The 19,787-nt window shown below is 62.6% G+C and overlaps 1 protein-coding gene across 1 annotated transcript in view; it reads right to left on the bottom strand.

Annotated features, from left to right (window-relative positions):
- Positions 1-310: 310 nt before the first annotated feature.
- The window catches only part of MUC5B (mucin 5B, oligomeric mucus/gel-forming), a 37,685-nt gene continuing 18,208 nt past the window's right edge, over positions 311-19,787 (bottom strand). Inside the window, exons 31-49 of the mRNA XM_070488526.1 lie at positions 8,165-19,768; positions 7,561-7,736; positions 7,092-7,263; positions 6,426-6,682; positions 5,884-6,070; positions 5,483-5,699; positions 5,202-5,380; positions 5,062-5,131; positions 4,711-4,811; positions 4,382-4,413; positions 3,913-4,093; positions 3,408-3,512; positions 3,276-3,313; positions 2,632-2,748; positions 2,149-2,235; positions 1,907-2,029; positions 1,681-1,723; positions 1,456-1,564; positions 311-1,187 (exon numbers count right to left, since the gene is read on the bottom strand). Coding sequence (XP_070344627.1) covers positions 983-1,187; positions 1,456-1,564; positions 1,681-1,723; positions 1,907-2,029; positions 2,149-2,235; positions 2,632-2,748; positions 3,276-3,313; positions 3,408-3,512; positions 3,913-4,093; positions 4,382-4,413; positions 4,711-4,811; positions 5,062-5,131; positions 5,202-5,380; positions 5,483-5,699; positions 5,884-6,070; positions 6,426-6,682; positions 7,092-7,263; positions 7,561-7,736; positions 8,165-19,768 — 14,003 coding nt within the window. The 3' untranslated portion in view covers positions 311-982. The remainder of the gene's footprint in view (positions 1,188-1,455; positions 1,565-1,680; positions 1,724-1,906; positions 2,030-2,148; positions 2,236-2,631; positions 2,749-3,275; positions 3,314-3,407; positions 3,513-3,912; positions 4,094-4,381; positions 4,414-4,710; positions 4,812-5,061; positions 5,132-5,201; positions 5,381-5,482; positions 5,700-5,883; positions 6,071-6,425; positions 6,683-7,091; positions 7,264-7,560; positions 7,737-8,164; positions 19,769-19,787) is intronic.

Below are 19,787 nucleotides of genomic sequence, written 5' to 3'. Positions count from 1 at the left end.
CAGCTGTGGGCAGCTCCCTTGGGGTCTGAGCAGCATCATGCACCCTGTACCCCCTGTGTACCCCTGGCCTATGGGGCAGCCGCTTCCTGCACTGACACATCCTGGGTTGCCTTCATGTCCCTTGCTGTCTCGGTCTATCTTTCTACGTCTGTGAACCAGTTTCGTTATGAACTCAGTGTGTGAAATAATGGCAAGGGTGTTCCTGAGGCCTTGGTTGATCCCTGGCTGCTACCAATACCCCACAGCCCGAGACAGCCCAAGACTGACCCAGGGGCCTCCTTGCCCCCCACCTGCCTGTCCCTCTCAGCAAGTCAGCATAAGCCCTGGGGGTGCCGTACAGCCTAGGGGTCCTGGGCAGCCCGGCCTACAGACGGAGGGGAGAGCCCGGGGACACGGTTGGTGGGAAGAGACACCAGGACCAGGAATTGTGCACAGTGCTCAGCATTTATTTGCAAGATTGAAACTGGGTGGGTGGAGGGGGTGCTGTGTGGTGCCCACCCCTCCCCGCCTGCCCCTCAGCTGTCACAGCTTCAGGTCCAGGTCATGGGCAGGCAGCCACCCTATGTGACACCACCTCTTGGAGGCAGCCAGCCTTGCCTGGACAGGCCTCAGTCCTCAGTCTGCTGCGGGAATCTGTGCCCCACGGGGCTTCGAGGAGAGATGGGGGCACCCAGGCCCGCAGTGGGGAGCTGCGCAGTGGTGGATGTGTGGTTTTGCTCCAGGGTGCTCTCTGACACCAGGAAGGGGTGAGTCTGGGTGGAATGGGTATTTGTGTTTCCACTGAGGGGCAGGCCCTGATGGCCGGGCAGGTGACCAAGACGGGCCAGAGGGGCTCCAGGGGCAGGGCCCCGCCGGGTGCCGTCCTCAAGCAGACCCTCCCTGCCCCGCCCCAGGTTTCCGTGCTTGGGCTGGGCATGTTCTGCCTCCAGACATGGAGGGCGTGTGGGACGGGGGCAGAATGACGACCGGCAGTGGTGGCCTCCTAGAGCAGGAGGATGGGGGTGCTGTCCTCTGGAGCCTCGGGTGAGGGGGCGCAGCCCGGGGTGCAGCTGCACGCGTCCACGTGGATGTAGGTGTACTGGATGGTTGTCCCATCGGGACACTGCAGGGTCACCACCTCCTGGTGGGCCCTCTTCTCCTGGCAGCAGGTGCACTCGTGCTGCATGGCCTGGGCCTCCAGGGAGTACCTGCGGACACACGGTGCCCTCAGGACGCGCCCACCTGGCCCACTATGGGGGTTCTGGAGATGGCCGGTTCTCTGAGCACGCGGGGCTTGTCCTTCCGGGCCGCGGCGACGCTCAGGGTCCCTCTGAACCCCGCTCTTCCTCCATCCAGCAGCCCAAACTTGCTGACTCCCGCAGGCCCCCGCCCCTTCCTCGGCCTTGAGCCAGCCCGGCCCATCTTCCACCTTTCTGGCCGACTGCGTCCACGCGGACACTGCCCGCGGCCACTCACACGGACAAGCCCAGGCAGGAGCCCTCGCAGAAGGGGACGTTGACGAGCGCCGGGCTGACGCAGTCCCCGAGCCGCAGCGCCTTTCTTTGAACGCGGACCCGGCAGGAATCTGGAAGGGGGACAGGCAGGAGAGGGGTCTGAGGACCCTCCCGGGCGCCCCGCTCCCGACCTCCCGCCCGCGCTCAGGGGGGCTCTAGGGCGGGGTGGGAAGGCGCTTCCACTTACCATCCTCGCAGGAGTAGCAGCAGCCGCGTTTCTGGAGGACGCCCTGCGGGGACAGCGGGGCTTGAGCGGGCCTCCAGGTGGGACGGGCGGGGCAGCGGGGCGGGTGTGGGCGGGGCCTCTGAGTGGCAGGGGTGTGGGTGGGGCCTCCGGGTGGGAGGGGCGGGGCTCCTGGGGAGGGCGGGCCTGCGGAAGGCAGCCAGGCTGGCCCGAGCCTGGGGACACGTACCCTGCAGCTGGACACGATGGGGCAGGACACGGGCCTAGGTGTCAGCACGAGGAGCCCATTCTCAGCCTGGCAGTGGTACTCAGTGCAGTTGTCCACGGGGCTGTTGACCCAGGTCTCGTTGGGCTGAAATGCAAAGGGGAGAGTGGAGACAGAGTGGGGATTACCTGGGGGATTACCTGGTGGGCCGACAAGGGCTGGTGGGCAGGGTCTCCCAGGTGGGCGGCTGAGACTGAGCCCCTTACCTGGACCAGCCCACCGCTGGGCGTGAGGCAGGCTGTCTGCACACACTCCCCACAGCACTGCCCGGCCACCTCTGAGTACTCGAAGCCCTGGGGACAGAGGGGAGGTCACGTCCCGCACCCCTAGCCCAGCTCCCCAGCCTCAGTAACCCTGGCCCTCTGTGAGGCCATGTCCCTGCCCAGGGCTTCCTGGGCAGAAACTGCCCCAGCAGATTGTGCTGGCTGAGCCTCACCTCTGCTTCCAGCACCTTCTGTCTACTCCTTCCTTCCTGGAACCCAATGCCAGGCCCCAGTGCCCTGCAGGTCCTGGCCCCCACTACACCTCCTCCTCTCCCATCCTACTCCACACCCTCCCTTTGGGAATAAACAAGATCCCAGCAACGGCTGAGCTAGAGAGCCCTCCCGGAGCCCAGGTACCGGTGATACCTGGCTGCCACCAGGTGGGCACACTGGGAGGCCTGGGTGTGCCCAGGAGGGTGGGCTCACCTGGGGGCAGGTGGTGTTGCAGGTGTTCTCCTCACACTGCACGGTCAGGTTCCCCGTGTCCACGGATAGGCAGGTGCATTTGTGGCAGGGCGTGACCCCTGGGAAGGTCGCACCGACCTGCAGTGGATGGATGAGGGGAGGTGACATTGAGGGGCTGGGTGGGGCACCAGGGCCAGGACCTCTCCCTGTGGCTGGGTGGACTGGGAACAGGTGAGGCCCCCAGAAAGAAATTTCTTTCTTCTTCAAATGGAATTATGGATGTGCCCCCCAGCTGAGCACAGATGGGACAGAGGCAGGACCCTAGGCAAAGGCAGGAGGGGGCACGGAGGGCGTGGTCCTACCCTAAAGCTTTTGCTGGGAGGCAGCTGCTGGGAGACCCTGAAGGTGTGGAGCCCATAGCTCTCCCAGGCTTGCGACAGAAGGTGCCACCCCTGTGTACCCCCACGTCCCCACCTGACTTTCAGGGGCCCAGAGCTCCTCAGCTCATCTGCTCTTGTGGCAGGAGGGTGCAGACAGGGCTGGACACGTCAAGACAAGCAGTGGAGGTCCAGAGGGACACGAGGCGTCCCACAATGAGCGTGCCAAGCCTGGGGCCCCACCCACCGCTGCCCACCCGGCCGGCCGCCTGGCTACTGAGCTCTTACCCCATAGAAGGTGCCGTTGTAGGTGCACAGCTCAGGTGCTGGAAGGAAAGGGAGGGCTGAGTGCCTGCTAGGCTGCGGGGGAAGTGCTCAGACAGCCCACCCCAAGAATGCCCAGCCCCCAGCCCCACTCACTGCAATGGAAGGTGGGGCAGCAGTCGCCCTCCCTCTGTGTGAGGGTCAGCTCCAATCCTGGCCCACACGTGAGTGGGCTCTGGGGGCAGGTGGTCACGTTGCAGACTGCGGGAGAGTCGGAGCACTGTCAGCGGTGCCCTGCCTTCCTGGGTTGCTTCTTCCCTCCTCCGGCCTGCAGTTCCCCCGGCCTCAGAGTTTCCCCACGTTGGAGCCAAAGATGCATTTTTCCCATGGGGGCTGACCTCTCCAGGTCCCCTCACTGTCACCTCCCCAGTCCTCCCCAAGTCCCTGGGCTGGCCTGGGGCAGACCAGAGGTCACCAGCCTTATGTTTAGGTGAAAAAATGAAGCACCAAGAGCCTCCCCACCTTGGCGGTCCAGCTGCGGTCCAGCCAGCACCCTGCGGCCCGCTTCTGCCCTACAGACCCTGCCAGCCAGGCGGCCCATGCCCACCACCCTCCTCGGTTCCCTCCCTGCCCCGCCTGGCCGCTGGGGCACAGGGCTTACTGCACAGCGTCTCCTGGCAGCACGGGTTGTCCGCCAAGGGCCTGGTGATGGTCAGGAAGCCAGCCCGGCTGCATTCCAGGGGCTGGTCCTGGGCCTTGCACTGCACAGGGACACACTGCACCGACACAGAGTCCTTGTCGCATACGCAGGCCTGGCAGTTGCTGACCCACCGCTCTCCGGGCTGAAACAGACCAGGTCATGGTCCCCAAGGGCTCCCAGATCGTGCCCCGGCCTCTCCAGCTGCGTCCAGCAACCAGTCAGACCCAGCCCTCAGCGTGGCCAGGTCAGCCTTTGGTCTCCCCGACAAGCCCCTCTGGAGCAGCCCGGGTAACAGGGACACAATCTCACACTGGGGCACCCCACACCAGCCCCCCACAGAGGCTGCCCGGGCAGAGTTGGCCTCCTGAGATGGGGCCGTCCCTCCCTCCTTCTGCTCTAGTGGGGAAGAGCAGGGAGCTGGAACACTCACAAATTTGGGAAACCCATCCGGTCCCACGCAGGCTGGAAGGGAAGGAAAAAGAGGTTACTGGGGGCTGGAGTTTGCAGCCTGGTGGGGCCACGGGTCTTCGCAGGCCTGGCTCCCACCCCTCACCCCCCCAGCTGAGGCCTTGTCTTCCTGCTGGGGACAGAAGCTCCCAGAGAACTGGAGGGATGTCACAGAGGAGGGGGCTTGGCAGGGCTCCAGGCCACACTGCACTGCTGGCAGAACGGGGCGGGAGCTGGTCGGACAGCAAGCTTGGCTGGCAGGAGGGCAAGTGGTCTTCCGGCCCATGGCCCTCCCCCTCCCTCTGGGCTTACGGCACTGGGGCACACAGATGTCCGTGTAGGAGTTGAAGAGGATGTGGCCATCAGGACAGAAGCAGCCCTCTGCCAGCCCCTTGCGCACTGGGCTCTGGCTCCTGTAAGATGAGGAGGGCAGCCTGGGACCCCCGATCCTTGTGAGTGGGCAGTTGGAGGGAGGAGAGCAGTAGGCATGGTGGAGTGCTGGGGTTGGCCGGCTGCGCAGGGCCGCCCCTGGGGTCAAGGGTCGGAGATCTCAGGCTAGGAGTCCCGGACCCTTTGTGGCTCCCCTCCTGGCTCCCCCAGACCCTCCGGACAAGCCTGGAGGCCCAAGGGGCCCAGCGTCCCTGACGTCCAGCTTGCACTCACCTGGAGTTGCAGGCCTCGGGCTGCACGGGGCCACATGACTTGTACACCTTGGTGGGTGGGCAGGTGAGCTCTGGGGGCACAGAGACAGGTGTCAAGAGGGCCAGGGAGGCCAGAGCCCCCGGCAGCTGCCCCCAACTCACCGCACAGCCCGGCAGTGGCATTGCGCCAGTTGCTGCACACGCCCCGAGCGTGGCAGAGCGCCGCGTAGGCCTCCAGGCTCTGGCAGGACACGTTGGGGTGGCTGGTCTGGCAGCCGTCGCTGACACAGGTGCTGAAGAACGGGCCGGGCGGGATGAGACTGTGGCACTCGGCGAAGACCCTGTGGGCAGGCGTGGTCAGAGGCCGGAGCAGAGAGCCAGGTCCTGGGCCGGGGCAGGGGTGTGTTGCTCCAGGACCCTCAAACCCATGAGGAAGGACTCACTGGCTCAGCAGCAGCTTGCAGAGGGGTGCTGGGGCGCAAGGAGGGGAGGTGGGCGTGGTGGGGGTGTGAGGCAGGGGGCTGGTGGTTGGAGGTGGTGTCTGGCAGCCCTCCTTGCTGCTGTCGGGGACCAGCCAGGAGCTGGCCATGTCCTTGCAGGTGGGGGCCATGGTGCCATCTGGCCGGCGGCAGTCATCAGTTTGGCTGTTGGTGCAGGTACCTGGGGAGTGTGAGGGCAGGGCAGGTCACCACGGGGCTAGGCCAGCGGCTGACTGATTCTCAAGACTCTCTCTCTCCCCACCTCCCTGTGGTCACTTGGTTAGGAAACGCCATTTACTGAGGCAGCTCTGGCGTGGGGCAGGTGGCAGGGGGAGCAGGTAGGGGTCCCGCCACATCCCGCTCACCACACAGGCCCTCGGTGTTGTGGCTGAAGTGGCTGTAGGAGAGCCGGGCCTGGAAGATGTGCCCGTCGAAGGAGATGCTCACGAGGATGGCAGAAATGTCGATGTGCATCATGGTGGTCCCTGTCACCGACACGTTCACACCATTCTTGCTGAAGACCTCACTCACCCGCCTTTGGTCAAACAGGATCTGGGGGCAAAGCCGGGGGACCCTTAACTGGTGGTGATGGGGTCTGCCTTTGGGGCTCTGTCTCCAAAGCGCTGGGGCGCCGTCCTCTGCACCCCCACCCCAAAGCACCGATGCTCCCCTCAGGGCACTCTTGGTGGCAGGCACCCCCACAGGCCTTCCCTGCTCCCAGCAGTTGCTGTGCTGGGGTGCCCTGCACTGTGGCACACCCTTTGACCTCTCCAAGGCCCCAGGGGGAGCTGACCGCTGGCTGGGCAGAGGGAAACGGGCTCTGCACCAGGGCTCTGCCTGCAGGCCGGCCTGCCCTGGCGAGGTGGGGACAGGGCCCACGCGTGCTCTGCCACCTGCCTGTCCTCACCAGGCTCTGCTCCTGCCCGTCAGTGCCTGTGGTGGTGGTGAGGATGATCTCCATGGACTTGTAGTGGACGATAAGGGCGCGGGGGCAGTGGGTGGTGGCCGCAGTGGCCCCACAGTAGTAGTTGTTGATGTAGATGCTGAGGTTCCCATACAGCGGGCGGATCTCCCTCATGAGCACGTGGGTGCAGTTGTCCCTGAAGGAGTAGGAGGTGCCGTCGAAGGTCTTGTAGTGCGAGTGCCCCCAGCCACTGCAGGAGCCTGCGGGACAGGGACAGTCCCCTCACCCAGTGCCACCCCAAAACCGCCACCCCAGGGTTGCTCAACCTTCGTACCCTCAGTCCCCTCCTTTGCAAAATGGGTGTAGTGGGTTGGATAGTGGTCCACCCGCCTGCAAGTGGGACCTCAGTTGGGAAGGGGGTCCTCAGAGCTGGAATTAAGTTAAGGGTCTCGAGAGGAGGTCACTGGATTACTGGGTGGGCCTAAATCTAATGACGTGTCCTCATAAGGGAGAAGAGACAGGGAGAGAGGGTCGTGTGATGAGAGAGGCAGAGGTGACAGCAGACCCGGCTGGTCCCCCTCCATGGGTGGCCCGGCAGCGTTTCCTGCTGGCTCTGTGTGCCGCCAGGAGCGTGCACCTCCGGGCCCATCCACAGGCCCCGCTGCTCACACTCGCACTCCAGGTGGTAGGTGCAGCGCTCATTCTCGCTCCACACTTTGACGGGCAGGTGCCCATTCACACAGGTGATGTTGGCCACAGGCTTCGGCTCCAGCAGGACAATGTGGTTCTCGCCCTCACACCTGGCCACCGTGCAGTTCTCCAGGGTCCAGGACTCGTTCACCTGGCAGAGAGCGGGTACCATGCTCACAACGAGCCCCCACCCTGCTACAGCCTCGGGTCCCCCATGGCCTCAAGTCTGGAGCGCCTGGCCTGGGGCAGGGCTGCCACCGCCTCCTGGCCGGCCCCTGGTGCTGCCCTGGCCCCAGACCCTATTCACCTCCCTCCAGTCAGAGCGACCCATGGAGGGGTCACCCAGGGGCCAGGGGCCGTGGCCCACTGGAGCTGTCAGCAGCCCAGGGCAGGGCTGTACTCCCAAAGAGCACACAACAGGGAGAGGAGGGTGGTGGGGGGAGCACACCTGTCGGGGAGGGTCGATGAGATCGCAGCCGGGAACCGGGGAGGTCAGGGTCACTGAGGTCTCTGAGGGTGAGGAGGTGGGGCAGCTGCCCTGGAAGCGGTCAATGTCACAGCGCTGGTTGCAGATGGCGTAGAACTGGCACCCGGCACTGTCTGTCTTATTGTAGATCACATCTCCTGTGGAGGGCCAATCACCAAGACAGAGAGGTCAGGAGGGAGCGCTGTCACAGGGCAAGGGCCACAGGGCGGGGGGCAGAGGGAGTGGGTACTGGGCGGGGGGCACAGGGAAGGGGTACATGGCAAGGAGCACAGGGAAGGGGCACAGGGAGAGGGTACAGAGTGGGGGGCACAGGGCATGAGGTAGAGGGAGGGGGTACAGGGCAGGGAACACAGGCAGGAACACAGGGCCAGGGGACACACGGCGGGGGCACACGCAGGGGGCATATGGCAGGGGGCACAGGCAGGGGCAGAGGGTGCAGGGCACAGGGTGGGTGCATGGGGCTAATAGGGATACAGGGCGGGGCCCAGAGTGGGGGCTCAGTGACACACAGAACGGAGTGTCCTGAGTGGATGGGCCACAGGGAGGGCACAGGGTCTCTACTCACCAGGTGAGAAGAGCTGTCCAAACGCCCGGCAGAGGCAGGCTGTGGTGGAGATGAGCGGGCTGGGAAAGGCGGTGGGCCCAGGGGTAGTGAGGATGGAGGGGGATGCGGTGGACACGCTGAAGTGTGGCAGGCTGCTGGAGATTGCCGTGGTGGTCCACATGTGGGAGGTCACCAAGGGGGGAGAGGGAGGGGCGCTGGGCAAGCCTGGCGTGGCAGTTCTGGTCTGGGTCCTGGGGGAGGCAGAGGAACTGGAGATGAAGACTCTCCCAGTAGTCCAAGGGGAGGAAGGACCTGTCTGGCTGGTGTGGATGGAGAGCCTCTCGGTGGTCCCTGGAGAGGAGAGGTACACCTGGGTCGTGGCTGTGCTCCAGACTCCTGACACTCCGGATGACTGCCTGCCCGTGCTGGCGCTGGTCGTGGAGGGTCTGGGGGACAGTGTGGTGGTCGCAGGGACGGCCGAGCTGGCGCAGTGGCTGTAGTCGTCACAGCAGCGCACGCGGATGTGGTAGTTGAGGCAAGTCTCGCCCCCACTCTGCCACTTATTTCTGCAGATGAGCCCGTAATCCACGTCACACTTCACCACCTGGCCCAGCTGCCTGAAGGGCACTTCTGGAAAGAGGACGGCCTGGCACTCGATGGCCACCGGCTCAGAGCAGAGCTGGCCTCCAGTGCGCAAGATGTGGTAGTAGGTCTCAGTGTCACCCCCATAGGGGCCAGGCTTGGGCCGGTCACTGTCCAGCCAGTCAGTCCAGTGGCAGGCAGGCTGGCACCCAGAGGTCGCTGTGGTGGGGTGTGTGTTGGGGCTCGTGGGGCTGGGGATGGTCGGGGGTTGGGCCGTGGTGCCGGTGGCCGTTAGTGAGGTCAGTCCCGGACTGGTCACTGGAGGAGTCACTGTGGTGGTGGCCGGGGTGCCAGGGCAGTGGCTGTAGTCGCAGCAGAACACGCGGATGTGGTAGTTGAGGCACAGCTTGATGGGGCCACTCTGGTCACGGTTGCGGCACACCAGGCCGACGCTCACGTCGCACTGGACCGCCTGGCCCAGCTCCTGCACGGGGACGTCAGGCCACATCTCAGCCCGACACTCCAGGCGCAAGGGCTGCTCGCAGATGTCCTCGCCGGCCGCCCGGATGTTGGCGTAGGTCTCAAAGTCCCCCCCTGCATGGCCAGGTGTGGGGTAGTCCTCGTCAAACCAGCGTGTCCATGCGCACTGTGGCTTGCAGACCTCAGTGGAGGATGCGGTCGGGGTGCGCGTCACGGAGCTGGGCTGTGAGGGGCTGGGGAGCAGCGTGGTCGCAGAAGTGGGTCCACTGGGAGAGGACCAGGGGGTGGTTATTATGCGGGCGGTTGGGGGGGCGCTGGGTGGGGCTGGCCGTGTGGTGGTAGGCAGGGTCCCAGGGGAGGCAAAGGGACTAGTGATAGACACCCTCTCGGTGGTCCTTGGGGAGGAGGGTACTATCTCAGTGGTGGGGATAGAGAGCCTCTGCATGGTCGCAGGAGAGGAGGGATGTGTCTCAGTGGGGGGCAGAGTGATCTCAGTGGTAACGGGAGACATGAGACTTGTCGGGCTGGTGGGGACAGTGACCTTCTCAGTGGTCCAGAGGGAGGTGAAAAGTGTCTGAGTGGTGGGGACACTATGAATTGTCGTGCGAGAGGAGGGACCAGTCTCAGTGCTGGTGACAGTTAACTCAGTGGTGCTGGGGGAGAAGGAACTTGACTGGCTGGTGGGGAAAGTGACCCTCTCAGTGCTCCCGAAGGAAGTGAGAGATGTCTGAGCGGTGAGGACACTAGGAGTAGGCCCAGAGGAGGAGGGACCTGTCTTGGTGGTGGAGATGGTCAGCTCAGTGGGCCTGGAAGAGGAGAGAGCTGTCTCGGTGGTGGAGATGGTCAGCTCAGTGGGCCTGGGAGAGGAGGGACCTGTCTCGGTGGTGGGGACAGTGACCATCTCAGTGGTGCTGAGGGAGGTGAAAGGTGTCTGAGTGGTGGGGACACTATGAGTAGTGCGGGAGGAGGGACCTGTCTCACTGGTGGGGACAGTTACCTCGGTGGTCCTGAGGGAGGTGAAAGGTGCCCGAGTGGTGGGGACACTATGAATTGTCGTGCGGGAGGAGGGACCTGTCTGACTGGTGGGGACAGTTACCTCGGTGGTGCTGAGGGAGGTGAAAGGTGTCTGAGTGGTGGGGACACTATGAATTGTCGTGCTGGAGGAGGGACCTGTCTCACTGGTGGGGACAGTTACCTTGGTGGTCCTGAGGGAGGTGAAAGGTGTCTGAGTGGTGGAGACACTAGGAGTTCTCCTGGGAGAGGAGGGACCTGTCTCGGTGGTGGGGACAGTGACCTTCTCAGTGGTGCTGAGGGAGGTGAAAGGTGTCTGAGTGGTGGGGACACTATGAATTGTCGTGCGAGAGGAGGGACCAGTCTCAGTGCTGGTGACAGTTAACTCAGTGGTGCTGGGGGAGAAGGAACTTGACTGGCTGGTGGGGAAAGTGACCCTCTGAGTGCTCCCGAAGGAAGTGAGAGATGTCTGAACGGTGAGGACATTAGGAGTAGGCCCAGAGGAGGAGGGACCTGTCTCGGTGGTGGGGACAGTGAGTTTCTCAGAGGTCCTGAGGGAGGTGAGATGTGTCTGAGTGGTGGGGACAATAGGAGTAGCCCTGGAGGAGGAGAGACCTCTCTCAGTGGTGGTGACAGTGACCTTCTTGGTGCTGCTGAGGGAGGTGAAAGGTGTCTGAGTGGTGGAGACACTAGGAGTTCTGGGAGAGGAAGGACCTGTCTCGGTGGTGGGGACAGTGACCTTCTCAGTGGTGCTGAGGGAGGTGAAAGGTGTCTGAGTGGTGGGGACACTAAGAGTTGTGCGGGAGGAGGGACCTGTCTCACTGGTGGGGACAGTTACCTCGGTGGTCCTGAGGGAGGTGAAAGGTGTCTGAGTGGTGGGGACACTAGGAGTTCTCCTGGGAGAGGAGGGACCTGTCTCGGTGGTGGGGACAGTGACCTTCTCAGTGTTGCTGAGGGAAGTGAAAGGTGTCTGAGTGGCGGGGACACTATGAGTTGTCGTGCGGGAGGAGGGACCTGTCTCACTGGTGGGAACAGTTACCTCGGTGGTCCTGAGGGAGGTGAAAGGTGTCTGAGTGCTAGAGACACTAGGAGTTCTCCTGGGAGAGGAGAGACCTGTCTCGGTGGTGGGGACAGTGACCTTCTCAGTGGTGCTGAGGGAGGTGAAAGGTGTCTGAGTGGTGGGGACACTATGAATTGTCGTGCGAGAGGAGGGACCAGTGTCAGTGTTGGTGACAGTTAACTCAGTGGTGCTGGGGGAGAAGGAACTTGACTGGCTGGTGGGGAAAGTGACCCTCTCTGTGCTCCCGAAGGAAGTGAGAGATGTCTGAGCGGTGAGGACACTAGGAGTAGGCCCAGAGGAGGAGGGACCTGTCTTGGTGGTGGAGATGGTCACCTCAGTGGGCCTGGGAGAGGAGGGACCTGTCTTGGTGGTGGAGATGGTCAGCTCATTGGGCCTGGAAGAGGAGAGACCTGTCTTGGTGGTGGAGATGGTCAGCTCAGTGGGCCTGGGAGAGGAGAGACCTGTCTCGGTGGTGTGGACAGTGAGTTTCTCAGAGGTCCTGAGGGAGGTGAGATGTGTCTGAGTGGTGGGGACAATAGGAGTAGCCCCGGAGGAGGAGAGACCTCTCTCAGTGGTGGGGACAGTGACCTTCTTGGTGCTGCTGAGGGAGGTGAAAGTTGTCTGAGTGGTGGAGACACTAGGAGTTCTGGGAGAGGAAGGACCTGTCTCGGTGGTGGGGACAGTGACCTTCTCAGTGGTGCTGAGGGAGGTGAAAGGTGTCTGAGTGGTGGGGACACTATGAGTAGTGTGGGAGGAGGGACCTGTCTCGGTGGTGGGGACAGTTACCTCGGTGGTCCTGAGGGAGGTGAAAGGTGTCTGTGTGGTGGGGACACTATGAGTTGTCGTGCGGGAGGAGGGACCTGTCTCACTGGTGGGGACAGTTATCTCGGTGGTCCTGAGGGAGGTGAAAGGTGTCTGAGTGGTGGGGACACTATGAGTTGTCGTGCGGGAGGAGGGACCTGTCTCACTGGTGGGGACAGTTACCTCGGTGGTCCTGAAGGAGGTGAAAGGTGCCTGAGTCGTGGGGACACTATGAGTTGTCGTGCGGGAGGAGGGACCTGTCTCACTGGTGGGGACAGTTACCTCGGTGGTCCTGAGGGAGGTGAAAGGTGCCTGAGTCGTGGGGACACTATGAGTTGTCGTGCGGGAGGACGGCCCTGTCTCACTGGTGGGGACAGTTACCTCGGTGGTCCTGAGGGAGGTGAAAGGTGCCTGAGTCGTGGGGACACTATGAGTTGTCGTGCGGGAGGAGGGACCTGTCTCACTGGTGGGGACAGTTACCTCGGTGGTGCTGAGGGAGGTGAAAGGTGTCTGAGTGTTGGGGACACTATGAATTGTCGTGCGGGAAGAGGGACCTGTCTCACTGGTGGGGACAGTTACCTCGGTGGTGCTGAGGGAGGTGAAAGGTGTCTGAGTGGTGGAGACACTAGGAGTTCTCCTGGGAGAGGAGGGACCTGTCTCGGTGGTGGGGACAGTGACCTTCTCAGTGGTCCTGAGGGAGGTGAAAGGTGTCTGAGTGGTGGGGACACTATGAATTGTCGTGCGAGAGGAGGGACCAGTCTCAGTGCTAGTGACAATTAACTCAGTGGTGCTGGGGGAGAAGGAACTTGACTGGCTGGTGGGGAAAGTGACCCTCTGAGTGCTCCTGAAGGAAGTGAGAGATGTCTGAGCGGTGAGGACACTAGGAGTAGGCCCAGAGGAGGAGGGACCTGTCTTGGTGGTGGAGATGGTCACCGCAGTGGGCCTGGAAGAGGAGGGACCTGTCTCGGTGGTGGAGATGGTCACCTCAGTGGGCCTGGGAGAGGAGGGACCTGTCTCGGTGGTGGGGACAGTGAGTTTCTCAGAGGTCCTGAGGGAGGTGAGATGTGTCTGAGTGGTGGGGACACTATGAGTCGTCGTGCGGGAGGAGGGACCTGTCTCACTGGTGGGGACAGTTACCTCGGTGGTCCTGAGGGAGGTGAAAGGTGTCTGAGTGGTGGAGACACTAGGGGTTCTCCTGGGAGAGGAGGGACCTGTCTCGGTGGTGGGGACAGTGACCTTCTTGGTACTGCTGAGGGAGGTGAAAGTTGTCTGAGTGGTGGAGACACTAGGAGTTCTCCTGGGAGAGGAAGGACCTGTCTCGGTGGTGGGGACAGTGACCTTCTCAGTGGTGCTGAGGGAGGTGAAAGGTGCCTGAGTGGTGGGGACGCTATGAGTTGTCGTGCGGGAGGAGGGACCTGTCTCACTGGTGGGGACAGTTACCTCGGTGGTCCTGGGGGAGGTGAAAGGTGTCTGAGTGGTGGAGACACTAGGAGTTCTCCTGGGAGAGGAGGGACCTGTCTCGGTGGTGGGGACAGTGACCTTCTCAGTTCTGCTGAGGGAGGTGAAAGGTGTGTGAGTGGTGGGGACACTATGAATTGTCGTGCGGGAGGAGGGACCTGTCTCACTGGTGGGGACAGTTACCTCGGTGGTCCTGAGGGAGGTGAAAGGTGTCTGAGTGGTGGAGACACTAGGAGTTATCCTGGGAGAGGAGGGACCTGTCTCGGTGGTAGAGATGGTCACCTCAGTGGGACTTGAGGAGGAGAGACCAGTCTTGGTGGTGGGGACAGTGACCTGCTTAGTGGTCCTGAGGGAGGTGAAAGGTGCCTGAGTGGTGGGGACACTATGAGTTGTCGTGCGGGAGGAGGGACCTGTCTCACTGGTGGGGACAGTTACCTCGGTGGTCCTGAGGGAGGTGAAAGGTGTCTGAGTGGTGGAGACACTAGGAGTTCTCCTGGGAGAGGAGGGACCTGTCTCGGTGGTGGGGACAGTGAACTTCTCAGTGGTGCTGAGGGAGGTGAAAGGTGTCTGAGTGGTGGGGACACTATGAATTGTCGTGCGAGAGGAGGGACCAGTCTCAGTGCTGGTGACAATTAACTCAGTGGTGCTGGGGGAGAAGGAACTTGACTGGCTGGTGGGGAAAGTGACCCTCTCAGTGCTCCCGAAGGAAGTGAGAGATGTCTGAGCGGTGAGGACACTAGGAGTAGGCCCAGAGGAGGAGGGACCTGTCTTGGTGGTGGAGATGGTCACCGCAGTGGGCCTGGAAGAGGAGGGACCTGTCTCGGTGGTGGAGATGGTCACCTCAGTGGGCCTGGGAGAGGAGGGACCTGTCTCGGTGGTGGGGACAGTGAGTTTCTCAGAGGTCCTGAGGGAGGTGAGATGTGTCTGAGTGGTGGGGACACTATGAGTCGTCGTGCGGGAGGAGGGACCTGTCTCACTGGTGGGGACAGTTACCTCGGTGGTCCTGAGGGAGGTGAAAGGTGTCTGAGTGGTGGAGACACTAGGGGTTCTCCTGGGAGAGGAGGGACCTGTCTCGGTGGTGGGGACAGTGACCTTCTTAGTACTGCTGAGGGAGGTGAAAGTTGTCTGAGTGCTGGAGACACTAGGAGTTCTCCTGGGAGAGGAAGGACCTGTCTCGGTGGTGGGGACAGTGACCTTCTCAGTGGTGCTGAGGGAGGTGAAAGGTGCCTGAGTGGTGGGGACACTATGAGTTGTCGTGCGGGAGGAGGGACCTGTCTCACTGGTGGGGACAGTTACCTCGGTGGTCCTGAGGGAGGTGAAAGGTGTCTGAGTGGTGGAGACACTAGGAGTTCTCCTGGGAGAGGAGGGACCTGTCTCGGTGGTGGGGACAGTGACCTTCTCAGTGGTGCTGAGGGAGGTGAAAGGTGTGTGAGTGGTGGGGACACTATGAATTGTCGTGCGGGAGGAGGGACCTGTCTCACTGGTGGGGACAGTTACCTCGGTGGTCCTGAGGGAGGTGAAAGGTGTCTGAGTGGTGGAGACACTAGGAGTTATCCTGGGAGAGGAGGGACCTGTCTCGGTGGTAGAGGTGGTCACCTCAGTGGGCCTTGAGGAGGAGAGACCAGTCTTGGTGGTGGGGACAGTGACCTGCTTAGTGGTCCTGAGGGAGGTGAAAGGTGCCTGAGTGGTGGGGACACTATGAGTTGTCGTGCGGGAGGAGGGACCTGTCTCACTGGTGGGGACAGTTACCTCGGTGGTCCTGAGGGAGGTGAAAGGTGTCTGAGTGGTGGAGACACTAGGAGTTCTCCTGGGAGAGGAGGGACCTGTCTCGGTGGTGGGGACAGTGAACTTCTCAATGGTGCTGAGGGAGGTGAAAGGTGTCTGAGTGGTGGGGACACTATGAATTGTCGTGCGAGAGGAGGGACCAGTCTCAGTGCTGGTGACAATTAACTCAGTGGTGCTGGGGGAGAAGGAACTTGACTGGCTGGTGGGGAAAGTGACCCTCTCAGTGCTCCCAAAGGAAGTGAGAGATGTCTGAGCGGTGAGGACACTAGGAGTAGGCCCAGAGGAGGAGGGACCTGTCTTGGTGGTGGAGATGGTTACCGCAGTGGGCCTGGAAGAGGAGGGACCTGTCTCGGTGGTGGGGACAGTGACCTTCTTGGTACTGCTGAGGGAGGTGAAAGTTGTCTGAGTGGTGGAGACACTAGGAGTTCTCCTGGGAGAGGAAGGACCTGTCTCGGTGGTGGGGACAGTGACCTTCTCAGTGGTGCTGAGGGAGGTGAAAGGTGCCTGAGTGGTGGGGACACTGTGAGTTGTCGTGCGGGAGGAGGGACCTGTCTCACTGGTGGGGACAGTTACCTCGGTGGTCCTGAGGGAGGTGAAAGGTGTCTGAGTGGTGGAGACACTAGGAGTTCTTCTGGGAGAGGAGGGACCTGTCTCGGTGGTGGGGACAGTGACCTTCTCAGTGGTGCTGAGGGAGGTGAAAGGTGCCTGAGTGGTGGGGACACTATGAGTTGTCGTGCGGGAGGAGGGACCTGTCTCACTGGTGGGGACAGTTACCTCGGTGGTCCTGAGGGAGGTGAAAGGTGTCTGAGTGGTGGGGACAGTATGAATTGTCGTGCGAGAGGAGGGAGCAGTCTCAGTGCTGGTGACAGTTAACTCAGTGGTGCTGGGGGAGAAAGAACTTGACTGGCTGGTGGGGAAAGTGACCCTCTCAGTGCTCCTGAAGGAAGTGAGAGATGTCTGAGTGGTAGGGACACTAGGAGTAGGCCCAGGGGAGGAGGGACCTGTCTCGGTGGTGGAGATGGTCACCGCAGTGGGCCTTGAGGAGGAGAGACCGGTCTTGGTGGTGGTGACAGTGACCTGCTTAGTGGTCCTGAGGGAGGTGAAAGGTGTCTGAGTGGTGTGGACACTATGAGTTGTCATGCGGGAGGAAGGACCTGTCTTACTGGTGGGGACATTTATCTCGCTGGTCCCTGGAGAGGAGAGGTACACCTGGGTCGTGGCTGTGCTCCAGACTCCTGACACTCCGGATGACTGCCTGCCCGTGCTGGCGCTGGTCGTGGAGGGTCTGGGGGACAGTGTGGTGGTCGCAGGGACGGCCGAGCTGGCGCAGTGGCTGTAGTCGTCACAGCAGCGCACGCGGATGTGGTAGTTGAGGCAAGTCTCGCCCCCACTCTGCCACTTATTTCTGCAGATGAGCCCGTAATCCACGTCACACTTCACCACCTGGCCCAGCTGCCTGAAGGGCACTTCTGGAAAGAGGACGGCCTGGCACTCGATGGCCACCGGCTCAGAGCAGAGCTGGCCTCCAGTGCGCAAGATGTGGTAGTAGGTCTCAGTGTCACCCCCATAGGGGCCAGGCTTGGGCCGGTCACTGTCCAGCCAGTCAGTCCAGTGGCAGGCAGGCTGGCACCCAGAGGTCGCTGTGGTGGGGTGTGTGTTGGGGCTCGTGGGGCTGGGGATGGTCGGGGGTCGGGCCGTGGTGCTGGTGGCCATTAGTGAGGTCAGTCCCGGATTGGTTGCTGGAGGAGTCGCTGTGGTGGTGGCCGGGGTGCCAGGGCAGTGGCTGTAGTCGCAGCAGAACACGCGGATGTGGTAGTTGAGGCACAGCTTGATGGGGCCACTCTGGTCACGGTTGCGGCACACCAGGCCGACGCTCACGTCGCACTGGACCACCTGGCCCAGCTCCTGCACGGGGACGTCAGGCCACATCTCAGCCTGACACTCCAGGCGCAAGGGCTGCTCGCAGATGTCCTCGCCAGCTGCCCGGATGTTGGTGTAGGTCTCAAAGTCCCCCCCTGCATGTCCAGGTGTGGGGTAGTCCTCATCAAACCAGCGTGTCCATGCGCACTTGCAGCCCTCGGTGGAGGACACAGTCGGGGTGGGCGTCACGGAGCCGGGCTGTGAGGGGCTGGAGAGTTGCGTGGTCGCAGAAGTGGGCCCGATGGGAGGGGACCCGGTGGTGGTCCCTATGTGGGAGGTCTGCAGGTGGGCTGTGGAGGAAGCCTGCCTGGCGGTTGTGCGCTGGGTCGTTGGAGAGGGCAGTCGCGTCTGGGTGGTGGCCGACGTTGAGAGTCCTGGCCCCTCGGATGTCGGGAACCCCGTAGCGGTGCTGCTGGGGCTGGGGGCGGCGGTGCTGGGGCAGTGGCTGCGGTCGTCACAGCAGAGCACGCGGATGTTGTAGTTGAAGCACATGTTGAAGCGTCCCTGCTGGTCCTCGTTCCTGCACACCAGCCCGGCCTCCAGGCTGCAGCTGAGCACCTGCCCAATCTGGTCCAGGCTCACCTCGGGGTAGTTCTCGGCCCGGCACTCTATCTTCTGCGGCTCCGCACACATCCTACCCCCTGCAGCCCTGATGTTTTCGTAGGTCTCCATGTCTCCGCCCATGACCCCCGAGGTGGGGAAGTCCACGTCAAACCACTCTGTCCACTCGCACTTGGGCTGACAGCTGGTTGTGCCCTGGCTGGTGGTGGTCTCAGTCACGGCTGTTGGCACCAGGGTTACTTTCGGCGTCTCTGTTCTCAATGTGCTTGTCCTGGTGTGTGAGGTGGATGGCGGGCTGGTTGAAACGGTGCGGGTTGTGCTGGTTGGTGCTTCTGTAGGCAGGCGAGGCCTGGAGGTAGATCCCTGTGAGGTGCCCTCTGTGGTGCCCTGCAGGGTTGTGCGAGTTGGAAGGACTGACGTGGCTCCCCCTGGGGTGGTGGGCTTTGTGGAGCCTGGAGGAGACCTGGGGCTGCTGGTGGCAGACGTCAAGAGTGTGTCTGTGTGGCTGAGGTTGGAGGATGTTGCTCGGGATGCTGATCCTGTCGAGAGGAAAGGCACTGCTGTAGTCACCTCTGGGCTACTCCCTAGCCATGTCCCTGGCTCTGTGGCTGGTGGCACAGTGGTGGTAGTGCCAGTGGAGGCCATGGCAGTGGTGCTGGTGCTGGCAGGAGTGATGGTGGTAGTAGAGGCGGTGGTGGCAATCCTGGTGGTGGAGGCAGTGGCACTGGTGGCAATGGAGGTGGCAGTGGCGGCCACGGCCGTGGTGGTGATGGCAGTGGTGGCCGTGGTGGCGATATTGGCAGTGGCAGTGGAGATGACAGTGGTGGCAGTGGTGGTGGTGGAGGTGGCAGTGGCGGGGGTGGTGGGAACAGTGGCCGTGGTGCTGGTGTTGGTGGCAGTGGCAGTGGTGGTGGCAATGGTGGCCGTGGTGGTGGCGGTGGCGGCAGTGGAGATGGCAGAGGTGGCGGCGGTGGTGGTGGAGGTGGCAGTGGCAGTGGTGGTGGGAACAGTGGCCGTGGTGCTGGTGTTGGTGGCAGTGGCGGTGCTGGTGGCAATGGTGGTAGTGGTAGTGGTGGCAGTGGCAGCAGTGGTGGCGGTGGTGGTGGCGGAGGCAGGTCCCCTGCAGTGGCTGTTGCTGCAGCACAGCACTCGGATCCTGTAGTTGTAGCACATCTTGAACAGGCCCGGCTGCTCTTGGTTCCTGCAGACCAGGCCGAAGCTGGGGTGGCAGTGCACTCGCTGGCCCAGCTCCTCTGGTCTCACTGTGGGGAAGTTCTCGGCCTTACACTCTATGTCCTGCGGCTGCTCACACACGGCTCCTCCCGCACTCCTGATCTTGTCGTACGACTCGATGTCCCCCCCAGCCTTCTCAGATGTGGGATAATCCTCATCGAACCACTCTGTCCACTGACATTTGGGCTGACAGGTGGTGGCAGCCAGGGTCGAGGAGCTGCTGCCTGTCTGGGCAGTGGTGGCAGGCACGGTAGGGCGGGTCTGCAAGGTGGAGGCCACTGTCGACTGGAGGGGGGTTTCTCTCGTTGGCGTGGTCCAGGTGGAGGTGGGCAGGGACTTGAGGGTTGACACCTGGGCAGTGACACTGGGGGAGGGCCCAGGGCTGGTGCCCGGGGCCGGGGAGGTACCACAAGGCACATAGTCACAGCAGAGGACCCGCAACTCGTAGTTGTGGCAGAGCGGGGGACTCTGCTCGCTGTTGAGGCACGTGAGCCCCCGAGCCAGGTTACACTCCACCTTCTGGCCCAGCTCCTGCAGGGGCGTGTTGGGGAGCCGCTGCGCCCGGCACTCAATCTCCACGGGGGCCGGGCAGACCTGGTGGCCCCTCTGCTTCAGGTTTGCAAACGTCTCGAAGTCTCCCCCTCCCATGTCCGGCTCTGGACGGCCGCTGTCATACCAGTCGGACCAGCGGCACTGCTTTTGCACACACACAGTGGAGAGAGTGGGGGCTGAGCCTGTGGGGGGACAGTACAG

This window comes from Equus asinus, chromosome 17 (genome assembly GCF_041296235.1).
Source record: "Equus asinus isolate D_3611 breed Donkey chromosome 17, EquAss-T2T_v2, whole genome shotgun sequence".
Classification (NCBI taxonomy): domain Eukaryota; kingdom Metazoa; phylum Chordata; class Mammalia; order Perissodactyla; family Equidae; genus Equus; species Equus asinus.
This window is presented reverse-complemented; position numbering and strand designations above follow the sequence as displayed.